The 24,989-nt window shown below is 42.8% G+C and overlaps 2 protein-coding genes across 5 annotated transcripts in view; both read left to right on the top strand.

Moving 5' to 3' along the window:
* Window positions 1-24,989, top strand: part of ALKAL2 (ALK and LTK ligand 2) — a 485,537-nt gene that overhangs the window by 96,743 nt on the left and 363,805 nt on the right. The gene's annotated exons all lie outside the window — the stretch shown is intronic.
* Window positions 1-24,989, top strand: part of SH3YL1 (SH3 and SYLF domain containing 1) — a 115,260-nt gene that overhangs the window by 37,656 nt on the left and 52,615 nt on the right. For all 3 annotated transcript variants that reach the window (XM_050950921.1, XM_050950919.1, XM_050950920.1), the window contains 3 exons: window positions 14,285-14,395; window positions 15,424-15,537; window positions 18,893-18,957. In XM_050950921.1, coding sequence (XP_050806878.1) covers window positions 14,285-14,395; window positions 15,424-15,537; window positions 18,893-18,957 — 290 coding nt within the window. The remainder of the gene's footprint in view (window positions 1-14,284; window positions 14,396-15,423; window positions 15,538-18,892; window positions 18,958-24,989) is intronic.

Here is a 24,989-nt window from a genome sequence, read left to right as displayed (position 1 = left end):
CTCCTCTGACTCCACCTCCTGGCTCCAGCAAAACTGAGGGTCCGGGAGCCCAGCTCCATGAATGTTCAGGGCTGGGTCTCCCCCCTGCGCCTCCTCTGAGTGTGCCTTGGCCCCTCTTTGCTGCCCCCATGCACCTCCCTGGGTCCCGGAGCAGAGTGTTTGTCTCTCCCCGTCCCCTGCAGCTCCATGCTGCCTGCCTGCATTAACTGCCGCCACAAGGTCCTATGCCCCCCTTCACTACTGCCAGGGCATGCTCCCCTTCTCCCTTGGACCCTTTCATTTTCCATTGGAACCCTCCACCAGTACAGCCGCCCCCCTGCCTGCAGTCACTACTCTTGCCCCATGCTGGGCAAGGGGCAGCCCCAGTGAGGCTACAGTGAGGAGTGGCAGCAGCAGGGAGGAGGCGCACATGTGATGGCAGCCACACACACCGCCCCCTGGCATGGCACCCACCACAGGGGAGGCGAGGGGGATTCCTGGACTTGAGAGGGGCCCTAGGAGCACGTGCAGTGACAGTTGGGGGGTGAGTGTGCTGCCGGGGGGTAAAGGGAGTCCCTACCCCAGAACTCGCTGCTGCCAGCAGGGAGAGGGCTGGGGGAAGTCCTTCTCTCTGACTCCAGTCCCAGGGCAGTCTGCTTGCATCCCAAACTCATCCCCAGCCCTGACCCACCCCAGAGCTCACACCCCCAGCCAGAACCTTCATCACCCCACACTCCAACACTCTTTCCTACCCCTGAGCCTCTCCAACACCCCAAAACCCTCATCTCCAGCCAGAGCCCTCATGCCCCCTGCACCCTAACCCTCTGCCTCAGCCCTGAGTCCCCTCCCATACCCCAAACCCCTCATCCCCAGCCTCACCCCACAGCCCTCACTCCTGCTCCCCCTCCCTCCACATTCCCTCCCATCCCCAAACTCTCCCAGAGCCTGCACCCCTCCTGCACTCCAGTCCCCTGCCCCAGCCGAGGAGGGCCTGCACCCCAGACCTCCTCCCCCACCCAAACTCCCTCCCAGAGTCTTGGGCAGGTGGAGGATGGAGTTTGGGGGGACAGGGTTTGGGCAGGGGCAGGTTCTGGGCACCACCAAAATTTCTACAAACCTGCCACCCCTGCTGGCAAGAGTTGGTGCGCCATACCGGGGTGGACCGGATTCCTGAGGCAGCAATTTAAAGGGCTGGAGCCTAGGGCCCTTTAAATTGCTGCCAGAGCCCTGGGGTAGTAGCTGCAGGGCTCGGGTGGCGATTTAAAGGGCCCAAGGCTCCTGCTGCCGCTACTGCCCCAGGCCCTTTAAATCACCGCTGGAGCCCCACTGCCGCTACCCCAGGCCTCCAGCAGCAGGGTTCCAGAGACTATTGAAAGGGCCCTGCAGCAGCTAGAGCCCCAGGCCCTTTAAATTGTCCCATTTAAATAGCCCTGGGGTTTGGGGGCACCCAGCCACCTCTGCAGCTGGGAGCTCAGGGGGTGATTTGAAGGGCTTGGGGCTCCCAGCTGCTACTACCACAGCCCTAGCCCCGGGCCCTTTAAATCAGGATTTAAAGGGCCTGGGGATTTAAAGGCTCCGCCTCTTCCGGTGGACACCACGCCCCTCTGCAGGATTCTGGAGTATCGGCAAGTCCTTTAAGTTACTTTCACCCCTGGTTATCACGGAGGTTTCTGTAACTCTCTACTCCTGGGGGACAAGTATCAGAGGGGTAGCTGTGTTAGTCTGGATCTGTAAAAGCAGCAAAGAGTCCTGTGGCAGCTTATAGACTAACAGACGTTTTGGAGCATGAGCTTTTGTGGGTGAATACCCACTTCATCAGATGCATGTTACTCCTGGGGGAATTTTCTTGTGTGTCTGTATTGTTACAGATATAGTTGCTGACAGGTATTTTGAAATAAATTACCAAAATAATTGAAACTGACGTGATTATGTAGTGCAGGGGTCAGCAACCTTTCAGAAGTGGTGTGCTGAGTCTTCATTTATTCACTCTAATTTAAGGTTTCGCGTGCTGGTAATACATTTTAACGTTTTTAGAAGGTCTCTTTCTATAAGTCTATAATATATAACTAAACTATTGTTGTATGTAAAGTAAATAAGGTTTTTAAAATGTTTAAGAAGATTCATTTAAAATGAAATTAAAATGCAGAGCCCCCCCAGATCGGTGTCCAGGAGCTGGGCAGTGTGAGTGCCTCTGAAAATCAGCTCGTGCGCTGCCTTCGGTATGCGTGCCATAGGTTGCCTACCCCTGATGTAGTGTTATTTTGACAAAGAAAATTTGCAAAATTTTAAAATACTGCATGTAGAATTTTTAATTTTTTGGTGCAAAATTCCCCGAGGAGTAATATTCCAGAGACAGAACACTATCACCATTAAATAACTCATGGTGTATTTGAATCATAGCTTTGGATATTGCTTTCTATTCTAGCTGACATAAACACACGTGAGGTGTCCTGCGTGAGTTGATGGGTAATACCAAGCTTTAAGCACAGATCATAGGACAATAATAGAACGACATTCACAGCTGTTCACTGACCAATGTAAAAATTTTGCTGTCAAGGCTATGCCTTTGTAGAGCACAGAACATACATCATCAGCCACTGTCTGCAAGGCATACAAATCCCAAACATTTTTAACCACTGTAGGAAGCCAAATGTCCAGCATGTCCAGAAAGGAGATTGTTACCATCAGCACCCATGTCCACTATGCACTTAAGTGAAGGGCCATTAATATCCATGATAGCAAATGCTAGCTCCAGTGCCTTGCCACAGGAGAAAATCAGGGAAACATCAGGGATCCTAGTAAAGGTGGTCTCATGCAGCTTCACTTGCACTTCATGTAGGGTGACCAGACAGCAAGTATGAAAAATTGGGACTGGGATGGGAGATAATAGGTGACTATATAAGAAAAAGACCCAAAAATCGGGATTGTTCCTATAAAATTGGGACATATGGGCACCTTAACTTCATGCCTCCTATCTTTGTGAACCTGTGTACCTCTGCATAGTGTTCTTCCTTTCCACAAGCACAACACATAGCAGCGCTAGCTGGGCAGGGAGGGAAACTGGCCAAATGACTACCACACCAGAAACTGCTGACTTGGCAACGTTTACTGCCATGGTCATGGAGCAGGACTAAGTAGTGTCATATGGCTGGGCTACAGAAGTAGGAGCAGCAGCTGATGGTTTAAGCATAGACACAAAGGTAGCAGCAGTCTGACCGACACAATCTTCCAGCCCAAGCCCTTTCCCATACCTTGCTCTTAGCAACCACAGCATCAGAAGTTACCATTCTAGCATCTTCAGTCATTAACGGGTCCCCCAGGTGGTCATTGGTTGTGCCAGTCACAAAAATATCACTAAGCATGATCATCATAACATCCCCAAAATCACAGTCCTGGGCCAACTCCACAAATGACATGCAAGCTCACATATGGTTTCATTAAGCTGCTGGTGAGTTTCAAAAAAAATTTTTTTTATTAGAACAGAATCTCCAGTGCTGAAATACTTGAGGCACTGCACAGATGCTTCAAAGGATGACTTAGGCTCCGGGAGTACATCATAATTATTAATGTCAACATGGCCTAAGTAGTTCTGCAGCAAGGGTAATCTAGCAGCATCAGAGAGTTACATGATCTGCACATAGTTTTCAAAATTCTGAATAAAGTCTGGCTAGTCATCAGCCTAAGGATGTCGAGGCAGCATATGTTGCACATTAGAAACACTTGTTACCATAATGTTATGCCCTGATGCATCCCAGAATAGCAGTCCAAATCCCCTCGCCTTTTCCCCCGTCCCCAAAAAAGCAAGACCTGCAGGTAGGTTGTTAATCAAAAGATGTAATAACCCTGAACCGGTTAGATTAGCAACAGTCTAAACAAAACGTAAGTCTGAACAGCAGATATGTAGCAGTGGGCCTTTAATACCTGTACACCCTATGCTATGCATACATGCAGCCTTAATCAAGAACAGGAACCAGGAAACAAAACAGGAACAAGGCGCGAGATGTTGGAAGGCAACATCCATACCAGTGATCACATACCTTTAACTGTTTGCTCTTTGAACTCCATTTTGGCCCTTTAATTTCTTGTTTAATGCCTTCTATAATTTAGGCTTCTGTTTATTGGTTTCACTAGGGTCAGAGTTCCAAATCTTGAAGGATTTCTTTTTTTTTTTTTGGCTCAAATAGGATCTCAAACCTTGCCATTTAGCTATGATTGTTTCCTCCTTGTCTTCCTGATTCCCTTTTTGGTGGTGTATTAATATTTCAGGGGCAGGAGTTTAAGTTTTAAGAGGTTTAATTTGTTAGTCTACCGGCTGTTTTGTTAACAGTTAAATTTAGATCATACTTCCCTGTAGTGCCTAACTCCCACTCAGTCCATTCTTCCCTGTGCTCACTCCATCTGTTTCCTTCTCGCTCGGTAGCAGTAGAAACTTTCATAATTGAACACATTTTCAAACTCTTGTCAGGCAATGTGGAGGAAGCACTGCTGAACACCACCGTCATGATGGTGGTTTATACGGACAAGGTGCTCCAGATGTATTGGCACTAGGATGACCAAAATGTCCATGTAATTTAGGATGTGGAAGGCCACTTTCCTCAGCATCTGTGTAGAGCTCACCATGGTGCTGTGGTGACAGAGCACCAATGTGTGAGTCTCCCTCAAAGCAGAGAAACTGGTGCTCCTAGAGAAGCTTGCCTTCTTTGTTTGCTACCAATCACTAGCTAATTCATTTGGTTTTGAAAATCAACTGTCGTAACCATTGTCACAGAGATGTGAGTTGCTGCCCTGGATAATAAAGCAAAGCAATACAAATTTGTGAGTAATCTCTGGTGAATGCTTGGGGTTGTGGAATTGTATCGAGGCCACTGATGGGACGCACATGTCTTCTATTTGTCTGTCCCCCTGCTTCTCTCCCATACACTCCCCAAACAGGCCTTGGAGTTTATCAGCTGATGCAGGGCTTGTTTGATCACCATGGCAAGTTCACTAAATTAATGTGGGGGGGGGGTTGGCCTAGAGAGGTCCATGGTGCTAGGAACTTCAGCAACTAGATGCAATGAAAAATTGAACGTTTGCTCCCAAAATTACTGTGAACATTGATGGTGGTGTGTTTCCAGCTTTATTCTACCTGAAGTGATATAGTTAATTTGAAATTGGAGTACAATTCTTATAATGATATAACTCCATTCCAAAATAGTTCTCTCTCTTCTAAAGCAGTTATAGCGGGATAAAATACAAAATAAAGCGCACACACACAAAAAATCACTTATGTGTATGCAAGACAGTTTATACTGGAATAAACTACAGATTCACTGAAAAAACTTTCCCATGTAGACAAGGCCTGAGACAGACATTCTATGGAAGATAGATCAAATTCCCTACTTTCCTTCCTCTCTTCTCAAGGAGGTTTTCCATCCACTAAGTTGTAGAAATACAACCAGACTTTCTAATTCAGGGATCGTGAGTTGGCCCCACCATTGTAGAACTCTTTATAGAAATTTTAAATATATATATTTTAATAAATGGTAACCACTAAGAAAATTGTATTAAAAAATACAAGAACTAGGGCTGTCAAACGATTAAAAAAAATAATCTTGATTAACCACACACTTAATTTGCTGTTAAACAATAGAATACCATTTATTTAAATATTTTAGATGTTTTCTACATTTTCAAATATATTAATTTCAATTACAACCCAGAAAACAAAGTGTACAGTGCTCACTTTATATTTGTTTTTTATTACAAATATTTGCACTGTAAAAAAAACCAAAGAAATAGTATTTTTCAATTCACCTAATACAAGTACTGTAGTGCATCTCTTTATCATGAAAATGCAACTTACAAATGTAGTTTTTTTTTTTATTACATAACGGCACTCACAAATAAAACAATGTAAAACTTTAGAGCCTACAAGTCCCATCAATCCTACTTCTTGTTCAACCAATCGATTAGACAAACAAGTTTGTTTACATTTGCAGAAGATAATGCTTCCTGCTTCTTGTTTACACTGTCACCTGAAAGTCAGAACATGCATTTGCATAGCACTATTGTAGCCAGCGTCATAAGATATTCACATGCTAGATGTATTAAAGATTCATATGTCCCTTGATGCTTCAACCATCATTCCAGAGGACATGTGTCCATGCTGATGACAGGTTCTGCTCGATAACGATCCAAATCAGTGCAGACTGATGCATGTTCATTTTCATTTTCTGAATCAGATGCTACCAGCAGAAGGTTGACTTTCTCTTCTGGTGATTTGGTTTCTGTAGTTTTGGCATCAGAGTGTTGCTCTTCTAAGACTTCTGAAAGCAAGCTCCACACCTCATCCCTCTCAGATTTTGGAAGACACTTCAGATTCTTAAATCTTGGGTCGAGTGCTGTAGCTATTTTTAGAAATCTCACATTGGTACCTTCTTTGCATTTTGTGAAATCTGCAGTGAAAGTGTTCTTAAAACGAACAACATGCTGGGTCATCATTCAAGACTGCTATAACATGAAATATATGGTAGAATGTGGGTTAAAACACAGAGCAGGAGACATACAATTTTCCCCAAAGAGTTAAGTTACAAATTTAATTAATGCATTTTTTTTAATGAGCGTCATCAGCATGGAAACATGTCCTCTGGAATGACGGTCAAAGCGTGAAGAAGCATATGAATCTTTAGCGCATCTGGCATGTAAACATCTTGCGACGCCAACTATAACAGTGCCATGCGAACGCCTGTTCTCACTTTCAGGTGACATTGTAATTAAGAAGTGGACAGCATTATCTCCTGTAAATGTAAACAAAACTTGTTCTCTTAGTGAGTGCTGAACAAGAAATAGGACTGAGTGGACTTGTAGGTGCTAAAGTTTTACTTTGTTTTGTTTTTGAGTGCTGTTATGTAATAAAAAAAACTACATTTGTAACTTGCACTTTCATGATAAAGAGATTGTGCTACAGTACTTGTATGAGGTGAATTGAAAAATACTATTTATTTTATCATTTTTACAGTGCAAATATTTGCAATAAAAATAATATAAAGTGAGCACTGTACACTTTGTATTCTGTGTTGTAATTGAAATCAATATATTTGAAAATGTAGAAAAACATCCAGAAATATTTAATACGTCAGTTGGTATTCTATTAAAAGTGTGATTAAGCGCGATTCATTTTTTAATTGCAATTAATTTTTTTGAGTTAAACACATGAGTTCACTGTGAGTAATTGACAGCTATAGTAAGAATACATAACCTTTTTTGACTAATTTATCTACAGTTCAATGTTTGTTTCAAATCTATAGTGTATGCCGCCTATAGCAGGAGGTTAAAATACAGACCAAATATATTTTTAGCAGTTTTTACAGCAGGCTTATATGTCATAAAACTTAAACTGAACCAATAGCCAAAGATTTTTGTGGACTTTTCTGAAGTACCTCAGAGTTAAGGCTTTGGTATTAATACAAAATGTAAGTATTTTCCACATCCAGTGATGGGCCTGGGACATAAACATGATTCTATGAGAAGCATCATGCAATGACGGAAATAATCTCATACTGTTGAGTGTATTCATAAGGAAGAATGATGATCTTTCAAAATTAGATGCTTACATGAAGACATCAGACCCGTTAATCATAAGTTTTGTCATATAAGAAGAAAATTTTCATGTAGAAACATCTTGTGTTTAACTGAAAATCATAAAATGTGTGTAAAATCAGCACTTTAAGATTTTTTTATTTTATTTTATTTTATTTTCAGAAGCAGCCATCTCATTCTTAGGGTTTGGCTACACTTGCAGCTGTACAGCTCTGGGAGTTACAGCTGTCTTCGTACAGCTGTGTAGGGAAAGTGCTGCAGTGTGGCCACACTGACAGCTACCAGTGCTGCAGTGTGGCCACATTTGCAGCATTTGCAGTGGTGTTGGGAGTGGTGCATTATGAGCAGTTATCCCACAGAGCACCTCTTCCCATCCTGGCGCCGTGGGTTGTGGGAAAGGGGCGGAGGGTGCAAGTCATTCTGGTTCCTGTCCCAATGCCCCGTGATGCATCGCTCCACGTCCCAGCAATCCCTGTGTTTCCATCCACATTTGGCACCATCTTTGCACGATTTCAGTGCAGCGCGATTCTGTGTTCTGTTTCGGTCTGTGGGAAATGGAGCCCAAACTGCTGAGGAGTATGCTGATGAATCTCGCCAGCACATCACGTTTGGCAGTTGAGCTATTGCTTAAGATCCAAAGTGACAGTGAGGAGTCCGACAATGATAGCGAGTCGCGTAATGCTTACGACACGAAATTGCTTGTGGCATTCACAGACATACTCAGCACTGTGGAACACCGCTTTTGGGCTCGGGAAACAAGCACTGAGTGGTGAGATCACATCGTCATGGAAGTCTGGGATGACAAGCAGTGGCTGCAGAACTTTTGGATGAGAAAAACCACTTTCATGGGACTGTGTGAGCAGCTCGCCCCCACCCTGCAGCGCAAGGACACAAGATTGAGAGCTGCCCTGCCGGTGGAGACGTGAGTGGCTGTTGCAATTTGGAAGCTGGCAACTCCAGACAGCTACCAATCGGTCGCGAACCAGTTTGGAGTGGGAAAGTCGACCGTTGGAATCGTGTTGATGCAAGTTTGCGGGGCCATTAATCGCATCTTGCTAAGAAGAACCGTGACTCTGGGGAACGTGCAGGACATTGTGGATGGCTTTGCACAAATGGGTTTCCCTAACTGTGGAGGGGAGATAGATAAGACCCATATTCCTATTCTGGAACCACCCCACCATCCGAGTACGTTAATCGGAAGGAGTATTTCTCTATGGTTCTCCAGGAGCTTGTGGATCACCGTGGGCGTTTCATTGACATTAACGCAGGCTGGCCTGCAAAGGTGCATGACGCACGCATCTTTTGGAACACTGGCCTGTTCAGGAAGCTGCAGGCTGGAACTTTTTTCCCAGACTGGAAGATCACAGTAGGGGACGTCGAAATGCCCATTGTAATCCTTGGAGACCCCGCTTACCCGTTAATGCCGTGGCTCATGAAACTGTACACAGGGAGCCTTGACAGCAGCAAGGAATGGTTCAACTACAGGCTGAGCCGGTGCCGAATCACTGTGGAGTGTGCTTTTGGCAGTTTAAAGGGGCGCTGGCAATCTCTGTATGGGAAGCTGGACTTGGGGGAAAGCAGCATCCCTGCGGTTATATCCGCGTGCTGTACCCTCCATAATATTTGTGAAGGGAAGGGTGAAACATTCAGTCAGGCATGGACCTCTGAGGTTCAACGCCTGGAGGCTGAATTTGCACAGCCAGAGAGCAGGGCTACTAGAGAGGCCCAGCACAGGGCTGCAAGGATTAGGGATGCCTTGAGAGAGGAATTTGAGGCTGAAAACCAACAGTAATGTTTGATGCCTTGCATGGGAGTGAAGTGCAGTGGTTATAATGTTAGTAGGAATCTGAGTTTGCTAAGCTGATTTGCAGTGCCTGTTTCTTTCCTGGGCTAAGGTATCTTTAACTTTCTGCAATAATAAAGACTGTTTTCAAAGGCAAATATTCATTTATTGAAGACACAAACTTTTTTGGAATCTGGAAGGGAAAAGGGGTGGGGTGAGGAACTGTACAATCACAGGTTTGCTTATGTCCTGTCTGGAGTGCTGTGCAATGACTGCTGCACTTCAGAATGGCTGTACTGCATGGTGATGGGGGTTGAGTGCAGAGAGTAAGGGTCGTAGTTTTCAGGGCTGGTTGGTGAACGTACAGGTGTTGGAGGCAGCTGGTGGTGGTAAGAACTCGCATGCTGGGGAAGGGGATGTGGAGCTAACATGGGGGCATAAGGGAAAGAGCTTTGGGACAAGGGCGGTGGGGGCGGCAGTGGCAGTAGTGCTCGGCCTGCATGGCTACAAGCACCTAGAAAGAGTCTGCTTGATGCTCCAGGATGCTTATCAGCCACTCCACGCATTGCTTCCTTTGCACTGCGTTTTCCTTGTGGATCCTGCTTTCCCTCTCCCTTCACTCCTGCGCTTTTTGATTCTCTGTGAGAGATTGCTGCATCACTTCTTGCAGCATGTCTTCTTTGCTTTTTCATGGCCTCTTCTGGAGGTATTGTAGTCTCTCAGCCGGTGATAACATGGACAGCCGAGATCTCAAAGTTGCATCTTTAAAGTCAAAATGCAACACTTAACAGAGGCAGCATTGTTTATACCAGACAGAGTAATTCCCTGCATTGAAGCAGGGCACATTAACCGTCTTCACAATAGCATAATTTTCCCATCCCAAAGAGAGCGCACATAACCCATGGGAGCCCCGAAATGGTGAGTAAGGGGGACTGATTTGTTCAGGCTGTACTGGGGTTTCTGTGCATTGGGGAAAGCAAACAGCTGCAGGGGGCGCCTACACTGAACACCTGGGAAGCACGGGAGGGTCTTCTACTGCAATGAGGATTCTGCCCTGGCCCTTATGCAGCTTGCTTGTGTGCAGCAATGGTCCCCACACCCCTCCAGCTATCCCACAGTCCCCGCAGTCTCCGAAAAGCATTTGCATTCTTGGCTAAGCTCCCAATGCCTGAAGGGTCAAAAACATTGTCCTGGGTGGTTCAGGGTATATGTCGTCATGAAAGAAAAGGGGAAAAAAATGGTTTCTCACCTTTTTTCAATGTCACCGTGTGTCTACTGCATGCTGCTGTTAGATGCAGTGCTGCAGCGCTGAACAGCAGCATCCCCTCCCCTTCCTTTCCTGATGGCAGACGGTACAAAATGGTTGAAAACCGTCCTCATCATCCCGTGAGTGCTCCTGGCTGGCCTTGGTGAGGTTGGCCGGGGGCACCTGGACAAAAGTGGGAATGACTCCCGGTCATTCCCTTCTTTAAGCTTCTCCTGGAGAGGCAGACAGTGCAAAAGGCTTAGTAACTGTCCTCATCATAGCAACTGGAGGCTGAGCTCCTCACGCGCCCCCCTTTCATGTCTAATGAAGATTCTGTACTGCCTGGACTATCGTAGCAGCTGGAGGCTGCCTCCCTCATATTTTATCAAACTAAAAAGTCAGTGTTTCTTATTCCTGCATTCTTTATTACTTCAACACACAAATGGGGGGACACTGCCACGGTAGCCCAGGAGGGGTGTGGGAGGAGGGAAGCAATGGGTGAGGTTGTTGCAGAGGCACTTCCTAGAATGGCATGCAGCTCATCATTTCTGTGGGGTCTCTGGGGCTCTGACCCAGAGCGGCTGTGCTTTCTGGTTCTCTAGTAGATTTGCCCCATATTCTAGGCAGGACTGACTTTATTTTTAGACAAAACACAAAGAAGGGAATGACCTGGGGAGTCATTCCCATTTTTGTCCGTGCGCCTCTGGCCGAGCTCAGTGAGGCCAGCCAGGAGCACCCATGACAGCAGCAGACGGTACAAAAGGACTGGTAACCGTCATCGTCAATTTCCAAATGAGCAAACGGTGCAAAAAGACTGGTAACCGTCTCTGCTACCTTGCAAAGGCAAATGAATGCTGCTGTGTAGCAATGCAGTACTGCGTCTGTCAGCAGCATCCAGTACACATACGGTGACAGTGACAAAAGACTAAACGGGCTCCATGGTTGCTATGCTATGGCATCTGCCAGGACAATGCAGGGAAAGAGGGCGCTAAATGATTGTCTGCCATTGCTTTCACGGAGGAAAGATTGAGTGACTACATTTACCTAGAATCATCTGCGACACTGTTTTTCCCCATCATGCATTGGGATCTCAACCCAGGATTCCAATGGGCGGGGGAGACTGCGGGAACTATGGGACAGCTACCCACAGTGCAACGCTCTGGAAATCGACGCTAGCCTTGGTACATGGATGCACACCGCCAAATTAATGTGCTTAGTGTGGCACTCGACTTTATACAGTCTGTTTTAAAAAACCGGTTTCTGTAAAATCGGAATAATCCCGTAGTGTAGACATACCCTGGGACAAGGACCACAGTGGCTCTCCCAATAAACCTGCACAAGCACTTTGCCCACGTACTGGATGAGACTTTTGAAGGCCGAGGCCGATTACCGCCACGTGATAGACCATATCAATGCGCTATTCCACATCTAGGCATGCATGCATGCAGCCCTAATCCTCCCTCCTCTCCCGAAAAATTTCCATCCTGAAAATAAAATCCACTTACCGGGAACTCGCTCCTCTCTTTGTCCTCCACCAAGTACAGGCTGCTGCTGCGACTGGCTACCTTCCTCTTGGCTTGAGAAGAGCTCCTGGCTGCATGCCTCCAGGGACTCCGGGGTGTCTCGCCCCACCCCAATATTCTCACTCTCGCTTTCCTCCTCCTCCTCCTCCTCTCCCGGCTCTGAAGTGTCCATTGTGGTCCTTGAAGTGGAGGTGGGGTCACCCCCAAGTATCGCGTCCAGCTCTTTGTAGAAATGGCAGGTCGTGGGGGCAGCCCCGGAGCGGCAGTTTCCCTCGCGGGCGTTGCAGCAGGCACTCCGCAGCTCCTTCACTTTAACCCTGCACTGCAGCGTGTCCCAGTCATGTCCCCTTTCCAGCATGGCCCTTGATATCTGCCCATAGGTATCGTAATTCCTACAGCTGGAGCGCAGCTGGGACTGCACAGCTTCCTCCCCCCAAACACTGATGAAGTCCATCAACTCGCCATTGCTCCATGCTGGGGCTCGTTTGCCACGTGAAGGCATGGTCACCTGGAAAGATTCAGTGATTGCACTCCACACCTAGCTGAGCAAACAGGAAGGAGATTTTTAACATTCCCAGGGCATTTAAAGGGCGGGTCACTTAAGGCCAGGGCAGTAGAGTTCGAACTGATGAGCAGAGTGGCTGAACAGGCATTCTGGGATACCTCTGAATACCTCTGGAGGCCAATAACAGTGATTTTGGTGGCCACACTGGTGGAGCAGTGCTGCATCAGCAGCGCTATAGTCTTTATTCCTCTTGTCGAGATGGAGTACAACTAGCGCTGTGGTCAGGGAGATACAGCGATGTATGTGCCTTCCAAGTGTGGACGGTGAGTGAGTTGCAGCGCTGTAAAACCACCACCAGCGCTGCAACTCTCCAGTGTAGCCAAGCCCTTAGGCTTGTAGGGCTTAGTGATAATGGGACACTTCTTGTACTGTTTGGCCAATTTAGAAGTGCTACTCAAGAGTCATTGATGTGTCTTCCTTGTTAATTCAAGGCTTGACTAGTTGCCCTCTGGCTATGGGTTAAAAAGTTATGTAGAGCAAAGGAGTGAATGAAAATTTTAGGCATGCTAATTAGAGTGGCTAGCTGTTCACCTAGTCACTGCCCTGCAAATGTGATTTTTTTTTTCTTTTTGTTTAAACTTTTTCTGGTGTACTGCCCAAAGGATTGCTTGTTCTAAGATCATTTTCTGCCAGTAAAAGCAGAAATTGTCAGAGGCAGGAATATTTCATGTTGGAAAAAATAGCATAATATTCCTGCTTCCTTCAATATTTTTGAGAACCAGTGCTGGCTTTTCCATTGTGGCAGATAAAAGAGTAAGAGTGGTGGCCCTCCTTGATGTGTGGACACAACAGTACTACTCATATGTGTAAAGTTATTCACGTAAGTATGTGTTTACGGGATTGGAGCCTAAGATTTTATAATCTTTTAGGTAGGGTCAGTGATTTGATACCTTTTTTTTTTTAAAGCTCTTAGCATATTTTTGGGGTTCTATAAACAAGTAATAATTGCTAGTAAACAGGTGACAAACATTCTGTCTATTAATTGCTTAAATGAAACAAATCTAATTAGCTTATGGAAAGATCTGGATGTAATTGTCATTCTTATTAAAGATTGGCTGCTTTGTGGGTTTCCAGAGTGGAGCTGATGCTGATGTTTGACATTTAAAACCGTAAATGAATTAGTATCTTCCTTTCTACGAGGCTGTCCCTCTCCCTATGTTGCACTTCCACAGCTGAAGTTTACAGAGGTTTTTCAGCTGGATGCCTCTTGATATAAAAGAGAAGTTGCTGTTGACGGGGTGTTCTTTGTGAAAGCCTTTTTCCTTTGGAGTTTTGCTCCTTCATGCCCTTTAGTCCACAATAGTCTGTATCTGTTCACTTTCAGGGCCTTTTAATAAAAAGGGCTTCTGAGGAACAGAAAAGTGCTTGTAGTGTATAGCATTGAGAAAGTGGAGACCATTTCTTCCTGTCTTTACTGTATTGTTATTAGTTGGTTGTTATATTTTTTAGGATTCCTACATACAAATGCTTGCATTAGTTTATTGTGTTAGGTAGCTCTTGTCACTTTAAAAAAAAAACAGTAAAAAAGGATGAACTCTTTTAAATTGTGACTCCAAGAGTATAATTTCAATAGTCACATTATATATATATTTTATTGTCTCTTACAGTGAATAATCCTATACCTTCCAGCTTGAAGTCAGAAGCAAAAAAGGCAGCTAAAATATTACGAGAATTTACAGAAATAACTTCCAGAAATGGACCTGATAAGATCATACCAGGTTAGTAAGTATACAAATTTGTTGCGATTGAAGGGCTCACTTCTCCAGACCTCACTTGGGCAAAACTCCCATTGTCTTCATGATTACCTACTGTGTTCATTGTGCATTTTCTCCAAGTGTAATGAAGACCTGGATCCTACAGGTATAATTTTTGTGAAAGGAATTTACTCTTAAGAGGTAAAATTTATTCTTGTCCAGGGGTCCTCTGCTGAATCTTTCTCACAACTTATTCCCCACTCCACCTCACCTCCTCCCATTAGCAAAAGTCACTGTAAGAGTGGCTATGTTGGTGGACATCTGCATGGTGTGGATGGGGGCTCCATATTTGCCCTGTATAAACTGGCACATAGGGAGGACTAGATATAATCACTGAAACCTGTACATCTGTAGTACATCTGTAGTAGTTTGTTAATATCACCAGAATCCTCAAGATAGAATTGTAGCCTTAATATACACATTTTTAAGATATGTTATGGGGCTAAAAATAACCTCTGTACATTATTTTCCTATGACCCTACTGTAAATCAAAATGGAGGTAAATGGAGTTACACCAGTATAAAACGGTATAAGAGGAAAATCAGGCCATCTGACTCTGTTTTCCACTGTCCTTTTTTTTTCTGCCATCTCTATTTTTTTCCTCTGTGTTCTAATTTTCCTTCCTTGTCTTATATTCCAAGTTTTATTTGAAATTATACTAGTTGTGTTCCAAAAGATATATAATAAAACTAGATTTTCTTTTCTGATGTCATTTTATTATGAGCCAAGTGAATATGATTACATATTAACATATGCTCTGTTGTTGTTAAAATTCTCCACTTGAAAAATCCATTGAGGCAGGGATGTTGAGTCTCCATTTCTTTTTGTATTTCACTAATTTAGCTCACTTTTTTGTTATAAATTTATTTCAGTCTCTTTCTTATTCAAAATTGTTAAATGTATGTCTGCTTTTTGAATCATGATTGTGTTTTAGTATGTTCTTTATGCTCTTTTAAAAATGTTAATTTTAAGTAATTAATATTTGTTTTCAGCCAATGTAATAGCTAAAGCTAAAGGCCTTGCAGTTTTGTCTGTTATCAAAGCTGGATTTTTGGTAACCGCTCGAGGAGGCAGTGGGATTGTGTTAGCACGTCTTCCTAATGGAGGTAAGGTGACATTTTTCTCAGTCAAACCAAGAATTAGAGTGTGTATCTTCCTTTCTACATCAGGAGAAACTTCAAAATAAGTTTAATTCCTTTTTCTTTCTTCCTTTTTTTTTTTCTTTTAATAAACCAGAACATAGGAAATGCCATACTGGATCAAACCAGAGATCTGTCTAGTCCAGTAGACTGTCTCTAAGGCTGATTTTTACATTAGAAAATTTTGTATCTGTTTTCCAGCAACATTGCAGCAGTAGTGCTGTAAGCACTACTATTGACTGGACTTAGGTTTTTTAGCATCTTTGCTGGAAAGCAGTATGATATTTTCTAATGCACACGCAGTGTAACAATAGCTAGTGCTAGAGCCTTCAGAACAATGTGTAATATCCCCATAGTGAACAATTTTAGAATTCGTTTTGAAGCATGAAGGTTAATATCTCTTGTAATATGTTTAACGTATTATTATTTGTGTGTGATCTTTTGAAAATGAGTTTCATAGGTAAGTTTTATATGTTGTGTCAGGAAAACAATACAGTTTTAATCTTGTTACTTTTTAGTGGACTGAGTTTGAAGATCTCACTGCAGCCCCTTGCACCACCTCCTTAGGAAGAGAACCTTTTACAGGCTAATCTTCAGCACTACTTATGGAGTTCACACGCATTATTATTATTATTATTATTATTATTATTATTATTATTATTATTATAGGAAATCTCAGGCCTACCAACAGAGAGGGCAAAGGGGTGAATTGCTCAGGAGACTGGTGATTTAAAAGGGCCCAGGTGGATGGGATAGATAATGTATTTTTTAAATAAAAATTAAGATTACAAAAAAGAAATCTGGTTTCCTCCTGCTGCTGCTGCTCTGTACAGAGCACCATCCCTCATTGTAACAGTTTGTTAGATTGCTGCTGCACCCTGCTGGTCTGGCAGTCTGTCGGAGCATCAGCAATAGCAGCTTGGGAACCATGGAGCTTGCGGCCTCCTCTGGCTGCTTAGGAGCCCCTGTGCCTGCCATACTGGCTCTCTAGCTACCAGGCTGAGGAGACTTTAAAGAGGAACAAGTTCCCTCTGGGCTACCAGATTTCTTCCGCCAGCCTGCAGCTCCTCACCAAACACAAGCCAGTAAGTTCAGCCACCCATTCGAGCCATCCTAAATTTGCCAAGAGGCAGCTGGGACTAGCCGCCCCCCCCCCCCCTTTCACTGCCTCCATCATTGGCTGACCAGCTGCTATCACAAGCGCATTATGATTGGCCACCTCCACCCCTCAGCCAGGGAACAAGGTGCAGGTTGTCCCTCTGCCTTCGCCCCTGGCTGCCTCCCAATAGATGTGGTCGCACTATGCCTGCCATCTCCTCATTGCTCTGGGTGTTGATGTCCCACAGCACCAGTAGTGCAAGTATTATGTATTTGAACATTGTTGGTCATACTCAGTTACATATTCTATATCAGTTTTTTCCTTGTCTTTAGATTACACATAAATCACGATTAGATGTTTTATTCGCCTAGTTGATACTTTAGGTGTTTTCTTACTTTGTGATTCTTTAAATGTTAATATATTAATTAATTTCATTCCATAATGTATTTATTTAATTTAAATATATAATTCAAAATAACAAATTCTACATCTTATATTTAGTTTCACAGTTTATTTAATACTGGTGCTGTAACTGGAAAAAAAAGATAGCTAGGTCAAGCAACGCCACAACTTACACATAGTGAGTTCTAATGTGTTATCAATAGGATAAAAAGTAGTATCGTAAACCTCAGCCATCCCTTTCTAGGGGGACAGTTGACTTTTCTGCCCTGGGGCCCAGAATTACTGTCAGCAGGCATGGGAAAGCTACCCAGAATGCAACAATTTACATGCAAATAACCAAATGTACTGGCTTGGGGACTTTTTGAGGGGAAGATAGGAATCCTTTCCAGAAGAGAAACTGTAAAATAGCTATAATAAGTGCTGAACTGAAGGTTCTGCTTACTGGGTGTCAAAACTATAAGCATTTTCATGTCCTGAATATTTCTTCACCAATATTCAGATGAGAGGCTTGTTCAACTCTTAGTTATGTAATGCCAAGAATTCTATCAAGGACAAAATCGTAAATCAGAGGCAGAGCGACACTGAAATGGTGGAAGCAGAGATGTAACTAGACATTTTAGAAATGGGGTAAGCAAGCATATTTGCACCCTCTGCTTGTTTTTTTGGTCATTTCTCTGCCCCATTTTTCCTCCTCTATGACTTTGCACTCTGCGTGGCTGCCACTTGCCCCATCCTGTTTATGGCCATGAGTGAATAATATTTCAGTGTGTTCAATGATGTTTCTGAAACTCATGGTTCCTATACTGTTAGTTACCAAGGCATATTTGTCTGTCACTGTTGATTTATAATTCGAAATAGTGTTGTATGTGTTTAAAATCAATATTTACCAGTAGAAGTATTACAGTAAGTAACATTAGGTAATATGTTTTAGGAATTCAATATGCAGTAGCTCACTACAGTGTTATGAAATAGTTCCTTAGCTAATGAAGATATTTAATATGCAATAGAGTTCTGCTCTGTTGGTTGGTTTAAATGTGAGAACTAATTCTTTGTTTGTTTATAAAAGTGCTGTGAAGCTCACAAAGGCATAGCAATGGGAAGTAACTGTTAGCAGAAATACATGATCACTAGTAAAAGTAACCAAACAAAAATGTTTAGCTACATTGATGCACCACATAAACCTTCATATGTTCAAACCTCTGATGTTCTGTGTGAAGCATTGCGATACTTTTTGAAACAAGCCTTGGTGTTCAAAAGATTAACTGAATCTAAATATATGATGTTTGAAAAATGCTTTTGAAAACATGCACCTTAATATATTTAAAAAATTGCAGACAGTTGGCCTAAAATAAGAGTTCTTCAGTGTAAATGGTGCTGTCTCTGAAGTGTCCCTTTGATGTGGTAATCAGAATTACAGTGAAATTTCCAACGTGCACTTGTTTTTTTCTTTACTATTGCAATATTATTTATCGAACAAACTATCCCCAGGCAGCACTGTTTTCATTTGCTATCTACTTGATGTTGCTGTTCTTCAGGTGCCTTCCATGAAAAGCAGTTTTTACTTTGAAAACATGACTTTCAAACTTAGTTTTGGATGGCACTGAAAATTTTGAGGCGCATTTTAAAAACAAGGACAAATATATTTAGCTTTGTAATTTTTTAGGCTTCAGTTTGAAAATTTGTATGTCAAATGCAATGACTTGTAATATTTTTCATATTGTATTAGTTGACCTTTAATTTCTGTAAAGGGGAGAACTTACTACTGTTAAATGATGATATGGTTGAAATTTTGTAATATGTATCTTATTTTGTGTGGGTCAGGTTGGTCTTCTCCTTCTGCAATAGGGATAGCTGGCCTTGGTGGTGGATTTGAAATTGGAATTGAGGTAAGGATAAAATACATTTGTAATATCTTCCAAAAGTAGAGTTTTCTGTGCTACAGCCATCGATCTTGAAATACGCAGTTTTTCAGTGTACATGAACTATAATTGAAACTTATTTTACAATATTGCATGTACAGTATGCATTTTTCTCATGTTTTCGTAAAATGATATATTTTGAATGGGATGTAAAAAATCCAGCAGTGAAGATTTGGTACATTATTATCTGATCTCTTTGCTAATTAACTGAAGTATAATTAAGCATTAATTAATGCATGTCTAAAGAGTAGGAACAAGTGACCTGTTTGATAAAAAAAAAAAAAATATTGGGCCTGGGATAAAGAAGTGAGATAAAGGGGATAGAAGATTTTGTAGTTGGACTCGATAGGATTATATACAGATAGTGTTTGCAGATAAAGTGAAATGAGCGGTGTGTGCTAAATGGTAAGAGGAACTATATAGTGCCCCCCCCCCTCCAAAAAAGGATTGATGGATACAAGTGAAGGTAAATTACATAAAAACAAATGGGTAACATTGGCCCCTTTTAAAGTTAAACCTAGCTAAGTGAAAACAGTGTTAAAAGCACAGTAGATGCATGAATTACGTTAATTAACAAAAAGTTTTATGTGCAAATCACTTACGTACTCCAGCATATATCAGCTGTAGGTGTGCTCTTACATAGAGCATGCTGTTTCTAAACATTAGAAAATGAAGTAACAAACTTGTCAGTGGCATTGCTGAAACATTGTCTGCTACAGTGAGAGGTACTCAATATAAAACCTGTCAGGTTTCTTACAGTGGTCTCTAGAGAAAACCACATATTTTGATTCTTAGTTTTACTGGCTTTGCAAAACCTGCTGAAAGAGTCAAGGATTTAAATTTACACTCGTTTCAGGCCCACGACTTGTTGTATTGAGTCTTGGAATAGTGCCAAAAATAACATTTCTTGACAGAGGGACAACTTTTTAAGTGTGGTGCACATGAGCCATCGGGACTAGAAAAAAATGCCTTATCGTTAGAATTCTAGTTTGTTCATATTGTATATGTATTTTTGTAGCCAAACAGGACTCGCTCTTTCTTTCATTCTCAATATAATGTATATGTGTACTTCTTTAGATTAAAGTACATAACAATAATGTAATGTTAAGTTTGACACATCAAAGCACTTATCAGAGGGGTAGCCGTGTTAGTCTGGATCTGTAAAAGCAGCAAAGAATCCTGTGGCACCTTATAGACTAAAGCACTTATCAGAGGGGTAGCCGTGTTAGTCTGGATCTGTAAAAGCAGCAAAGAATCCTGTGGCACCTTATAGACTAACAGACGTTTTGGAGCATGAGCTTTTGTGGATGAATACCCACTTCGTCAGATGCATGTCGAAGTGGGTATTCACCCACGAAAGCTCAGGCTCCAAAACGTCTGTTAGTCTATAAGGTGCCACAGGACTCTTTGCTGCTTCTATCAAAGCACTTGCAATCCAGGAAATGCAGAATTATGGTTGAAAGTTGTTAAACTACGTAGCACTTAATTATTCCAGAAATTTCTTCTCCCTAGCTCCTGCAGTATCTTGGTACACTTTCCATATATGCAACTGGCCTCTCATATAGCACACCTTATGTTCATATCACTTAATTGTGGTAAATATCAATTTTACTGTACACAAACAAACTTTCCATTGATGATAAAATAAAAACATTTCCATTGATGATCATGGAAATTTACAGATAGCCAAAGTAAGAAAAATGCTGCCTGAGAAGTTTTATTAGATTTTAAAAAACAGTGATTTAGGCTTGTTACAAATGGACTAGCAAATGGAGTAGTACAAACAGATATGATTTGTTGATTTAAGAATATTTAGTTTGTATATTTAGAGGTGATGTTGACAATTTGTGTTTTAAAGGTTATATAGCTTTAGCTTTTAAATCTCAGCATTTGGCATTAAATAAATGTCTGGACTCCATAATTTCCTGCAACTGTGAAAATTAAAATAAATAAAAATATTTAAATATGCTCAAAATAAACATCAATATTATCTGTCAGAATTATAAAAATCAAATTCTGCCAAGCCTATCTATAAGAGTTTATTCTATTCTTCGGTAATGTGCTTCTGTTATGTAGTTCTGCACCTGATAGAATCCTTACCACTAGTGAAGGAGTAAACAAGGGACTATTGCTTAAAGATGTTTTTTCCCTGAAGGCAGGGCCGGTGCAAGGATGTTTCACAGCCTAGGCAAAACTTCCACCTTGCGCCCTCCACCCCCCCACTCCCGCCTTGAGGCGCCCACCCCGCGGCAGCTCCGCCCTGAGGTGCCCCCCTTGCGGCAACTACCCACCCCCCCACCACCCCCGCCCCAGCTCACCCCTGCCCTGCCTCCTCCCTGAGCACACCATGGCTGCTTCACTTCTCCCGCCTCCCAGGCTTGCGGCGCCAATCAGCTTAGGCGCCGCAAGCCTGGGAGGTGAGAGAAGTGAAGCGGCCATGGTGTGATCAAGGAGGAGGCAGGGCAGGGGTGAGCTGGGGCTGGGAGTTCCCCTGCACGCCGCCCTCCCTTCCTTACCTGCTGCAGGCGGCCCTCCCCACGCTCCCCTGCCCCAGCTCCCTCAGCCTAAATGCCGCTGGCGACCGGCGGCCGGAGATCCAGCCACCACGGTCACCGCCAAAGAAAATGGCACCCCCCAAATGCCAGCACCCTAGGCAACCACCTAGGTCACCTAAATGGTTGCACTGGCCCTGCCTAAAAGTCAGTCATTCAGGGAGCCATGTTTTTTATATTTTCAATAAAATGTGATGTTTTCATTTGCATTTTCCATTGCTATATACATAGTCAGTCCAACATCCTTAATATTTATTTTTTTTTCAAATTAGTCAATATATTTCTTCTCATATTTGTTAGTCTGATATGACCTTTACAAGGTTTATCTGTTACCATAGTTTTAAATGCTCTGTGTATTGTTCAAGAAATTTATTCTGTGATCCTAGACTTCTAAAACCAAAGACATTAGAGAGGCAACAAACTTATTAGATCATCTAACCTGTTCCTTTGAGTATATGTAGTGGTGTATAGTTCAGTCTTAGTTTTATATGCCCCAATTGATTGGGCTTCAGATACTTTTCCTTGGGAAACTGTTTAACTGTTAGGAAGGTTTTTTGTTTTTTCTTCTTTTTTTTTTCTGAAATGTATCCTAAATTTTTTTTTGTACCTCTTGGTGTTTCTTAGATTTCTCCCCATCCTCCCCTCAATTAAATATCTTTGTATATTTTCTGCTTAATATAGTAAAGTTGTAATTTTCCAAATTGTTCAGTTTTCTTGTTCATATTTCTACCTATTTGGTACCAGATTAAAATGCACAGTATTAAGTGCCTTCCCTGATCAGGGTTAGGGTCCCTTTGTGATCATTTATTATAATTTATTATATTTATTTAATTAATTAGTTTTTGGTAACATATTTCAGTTAAGTACCTTATCTAAATTTTATTAGATTTTAGTTCTGTTTCAGATCATTAATAGAGATGTTACATTAGAGACTTAACCCCTGTTCCTGTGGTTCCACTAGACCAGTGGTTTTCAAACTAGGGCCGGCGCTTGTTCAGGGAAGGCCCCTGGCGGGCCGGGCCTGTTTGTTTACCTGCCGTGTCCGCAGGTTTGGCCGATCGCAGCTCCCACTGGCCATGGTTGCTGCTTCAAGCCAATGGGAGCTGCAGGAAGCAGCACAGGCCGAGGGACGTTCTGGCCGCCTTTCCTGCAGCCCCCATTGGCCTGGAGTGAGGAACCGCGGCCAGTGGGAACCGCAATCGGCCGAACCTGCGGACGCGGCAGGTAAACAAACCGGCCCGGCCTGCCAGGGGCTTTTCCTGAACAAGCGCCGGTCCTAGTTTGAGAACCACTGCACTAGACAACTTCCTCAATGTCAATATATTGCTATTACATTTTCCTTTACTTACAGACTTTCAGTTTCCATGGCAGTTTTCATCCAGCTTGAATTATATTTGGGTACATTTTGTGAACCTCTGTCAAATACCTGATTAAAAATCAAATATGTAACATCTACAGTATCTGTTCCTTCAGTAATAATATAATTGTATAACACAACATTCCCAAACAACCAGCTTTATCTGGTAAAAATCACTGTTTTATAACATGATATCTAAACACAGGTTTGTGTTATTTAAAAAAGCTCACACTGCTTTTTGGTCATGGTTCTCTAAGGAGTTGTCTACACTACAAAATTAAGTTGACCTAAGTCAACATACTGCCACCACAGTAATTAACATACTGCCACCACAGCGGTTGTCCACATCAACACTATGCTCCTTCTGTCAGTGCTGCACATCCTCACCAGGAGCACTTCCACTGACAGTAGTGAGGAATTGTGGGACAATGACAGCTGGAGCCCGGCAGCCCTGGCACTGACAGCCCCAGCTGTCAGACAGTTGTTGGGCTCACTCCCCTGCCCTGGTGCCTATCTGACATCTCGGGCTGTCAGCACTAGACTAGGGAGGTGTAGGGGCTCCAGCTGTCAGCCCCGCTCAGCCAACAGGCCATGTAAGTAATGCAGTGTCTACTGGGTTGCCCTAACTACATCGACATAAGCACTACGCTTCTTGTGGAAGTGGAGTTGTTGTTTGGGCGTAGTGGGCGACTTACTTCAGCGGAAGCAGCATTGTAGTGTAGACACTGACATAATTAGGTTGACACAAGCATTGTAGTGTAGACCAAGCCTCATCCTCTAAGAATTGTTGTCCCTTTATATTTGTTCCATTATTTTAGTTAGGATAAAAGTTTTAGTATTGGTGCTACATTTGCTTTCCTTCGGTGAGATTCATAGCCCAAAGGATAGGGAGGCTAGTGTGGCTTTAATCAACCTTTCTACCTTCCTGATCCTGGGCCAGTTGTGACTGGGGATGACACAAATGTAATTTAGAGAGCTTTGGGGGCCTGTCTGAATTACTGCAGCTTCCCTGGGCTGCCCTGTGGGATGCAGTGCTGTGTGCTGAAGCCCTGCCCCTGGCATGCTCCTAGCCAGCTAACCAGCCTGTGCTTTTTGCAAGGTATTCCAGTGGTCACTTAATAAGCACCTATTCAGTATTTTGTGTTTTCCTCGTTATTCAGTGGGTGGCCTCGGACCTTGTTACTGCATGCTGTTCAAACCCTGCCATGAACACAGAATTACTAATTTCCTCCTGGACTTTTCTGTAGGCTCATCACCGTAATATCCAAGTCCTTCATAGACATTAATGACTTTACTTTCACAGCACCCTCTGAGAAATGTGTGTGGTATTGCTAGGCTTACTTTTTTACATTTCTTCCCTTTATGAGTGAAATGTCAACACTACTGGATGCGGTGACTGATCATAGACATCTTTATAATTAATCATATTTGGCATCTTATAATTAATCTAACCATTCACTATTGATTTTTCTACACAAAATATTTTGATGTACATAATCAGTTATGAAAAAAATGAGGAAAATTTAGCAATCATTCTGAACAATTTTGTTCCCTGAGTTTGATGCTTTTGAAAATTTTACAGAATATGCAACAGCCTCCTTCAGGTATTCAGCTTCATATTTATACAGCTGATTATATGCATGTGTTTTGTGTACGTATTTGTCTGTGTGCACGTCTTTTTTCATAGTTCTCTTAGTGTTTTGCCAGTCAGTAAATGGGAACTACAGCTTATGGCATATTATTTTTTTAAAAGTCCTACCTTCTCTAGGTTGTTTTTTTTCTGAATGTGCATGTATAAGTGTGTATCTATATTATTATACAAGTGATAAAAGAGGGCCTTTCTGGGATGGATTCAGAATAAGTTTATACTTGTAGCTTATGTTCTGAAAATGTTCATATTCATGAGATTTATAAGTGAACAAAGAAAAGAGCTCCTTGATCCCAGCTCAGGATCACCAACATGGGGGTGGACATCAACATCTTGATTGTCTCCATCTCTGGAAATGATTCAGAAGCTGCAATTGCTGGCCTCCTCTTTCCAGCCAGTGAACTGATCTCTCTCCTGTTCTGCATGGTGCTTCATTCCCAAA

The sequence above is a fragment of the Gopherus flavomarginatus genome, chromosome 4 (genome assembly GCF_025201925.1).
Source record: "Gopherus flavomarginatus isolate rGopFla2 chromosome 4, rGopFla2.mat.asm, whole genome shotgun sequence".
In the NCBI taxonomy this organism is placed as follows: Eukaryota; Metazoa; Chordata; order Testudines; family Testudinidae; genus Gopherus; species Gopherus flavomarginatus.
Note: the sequence above shows the minus strand (reverse complement) of the source record. Positions and strands in the feature narration are given on the sequence as shown.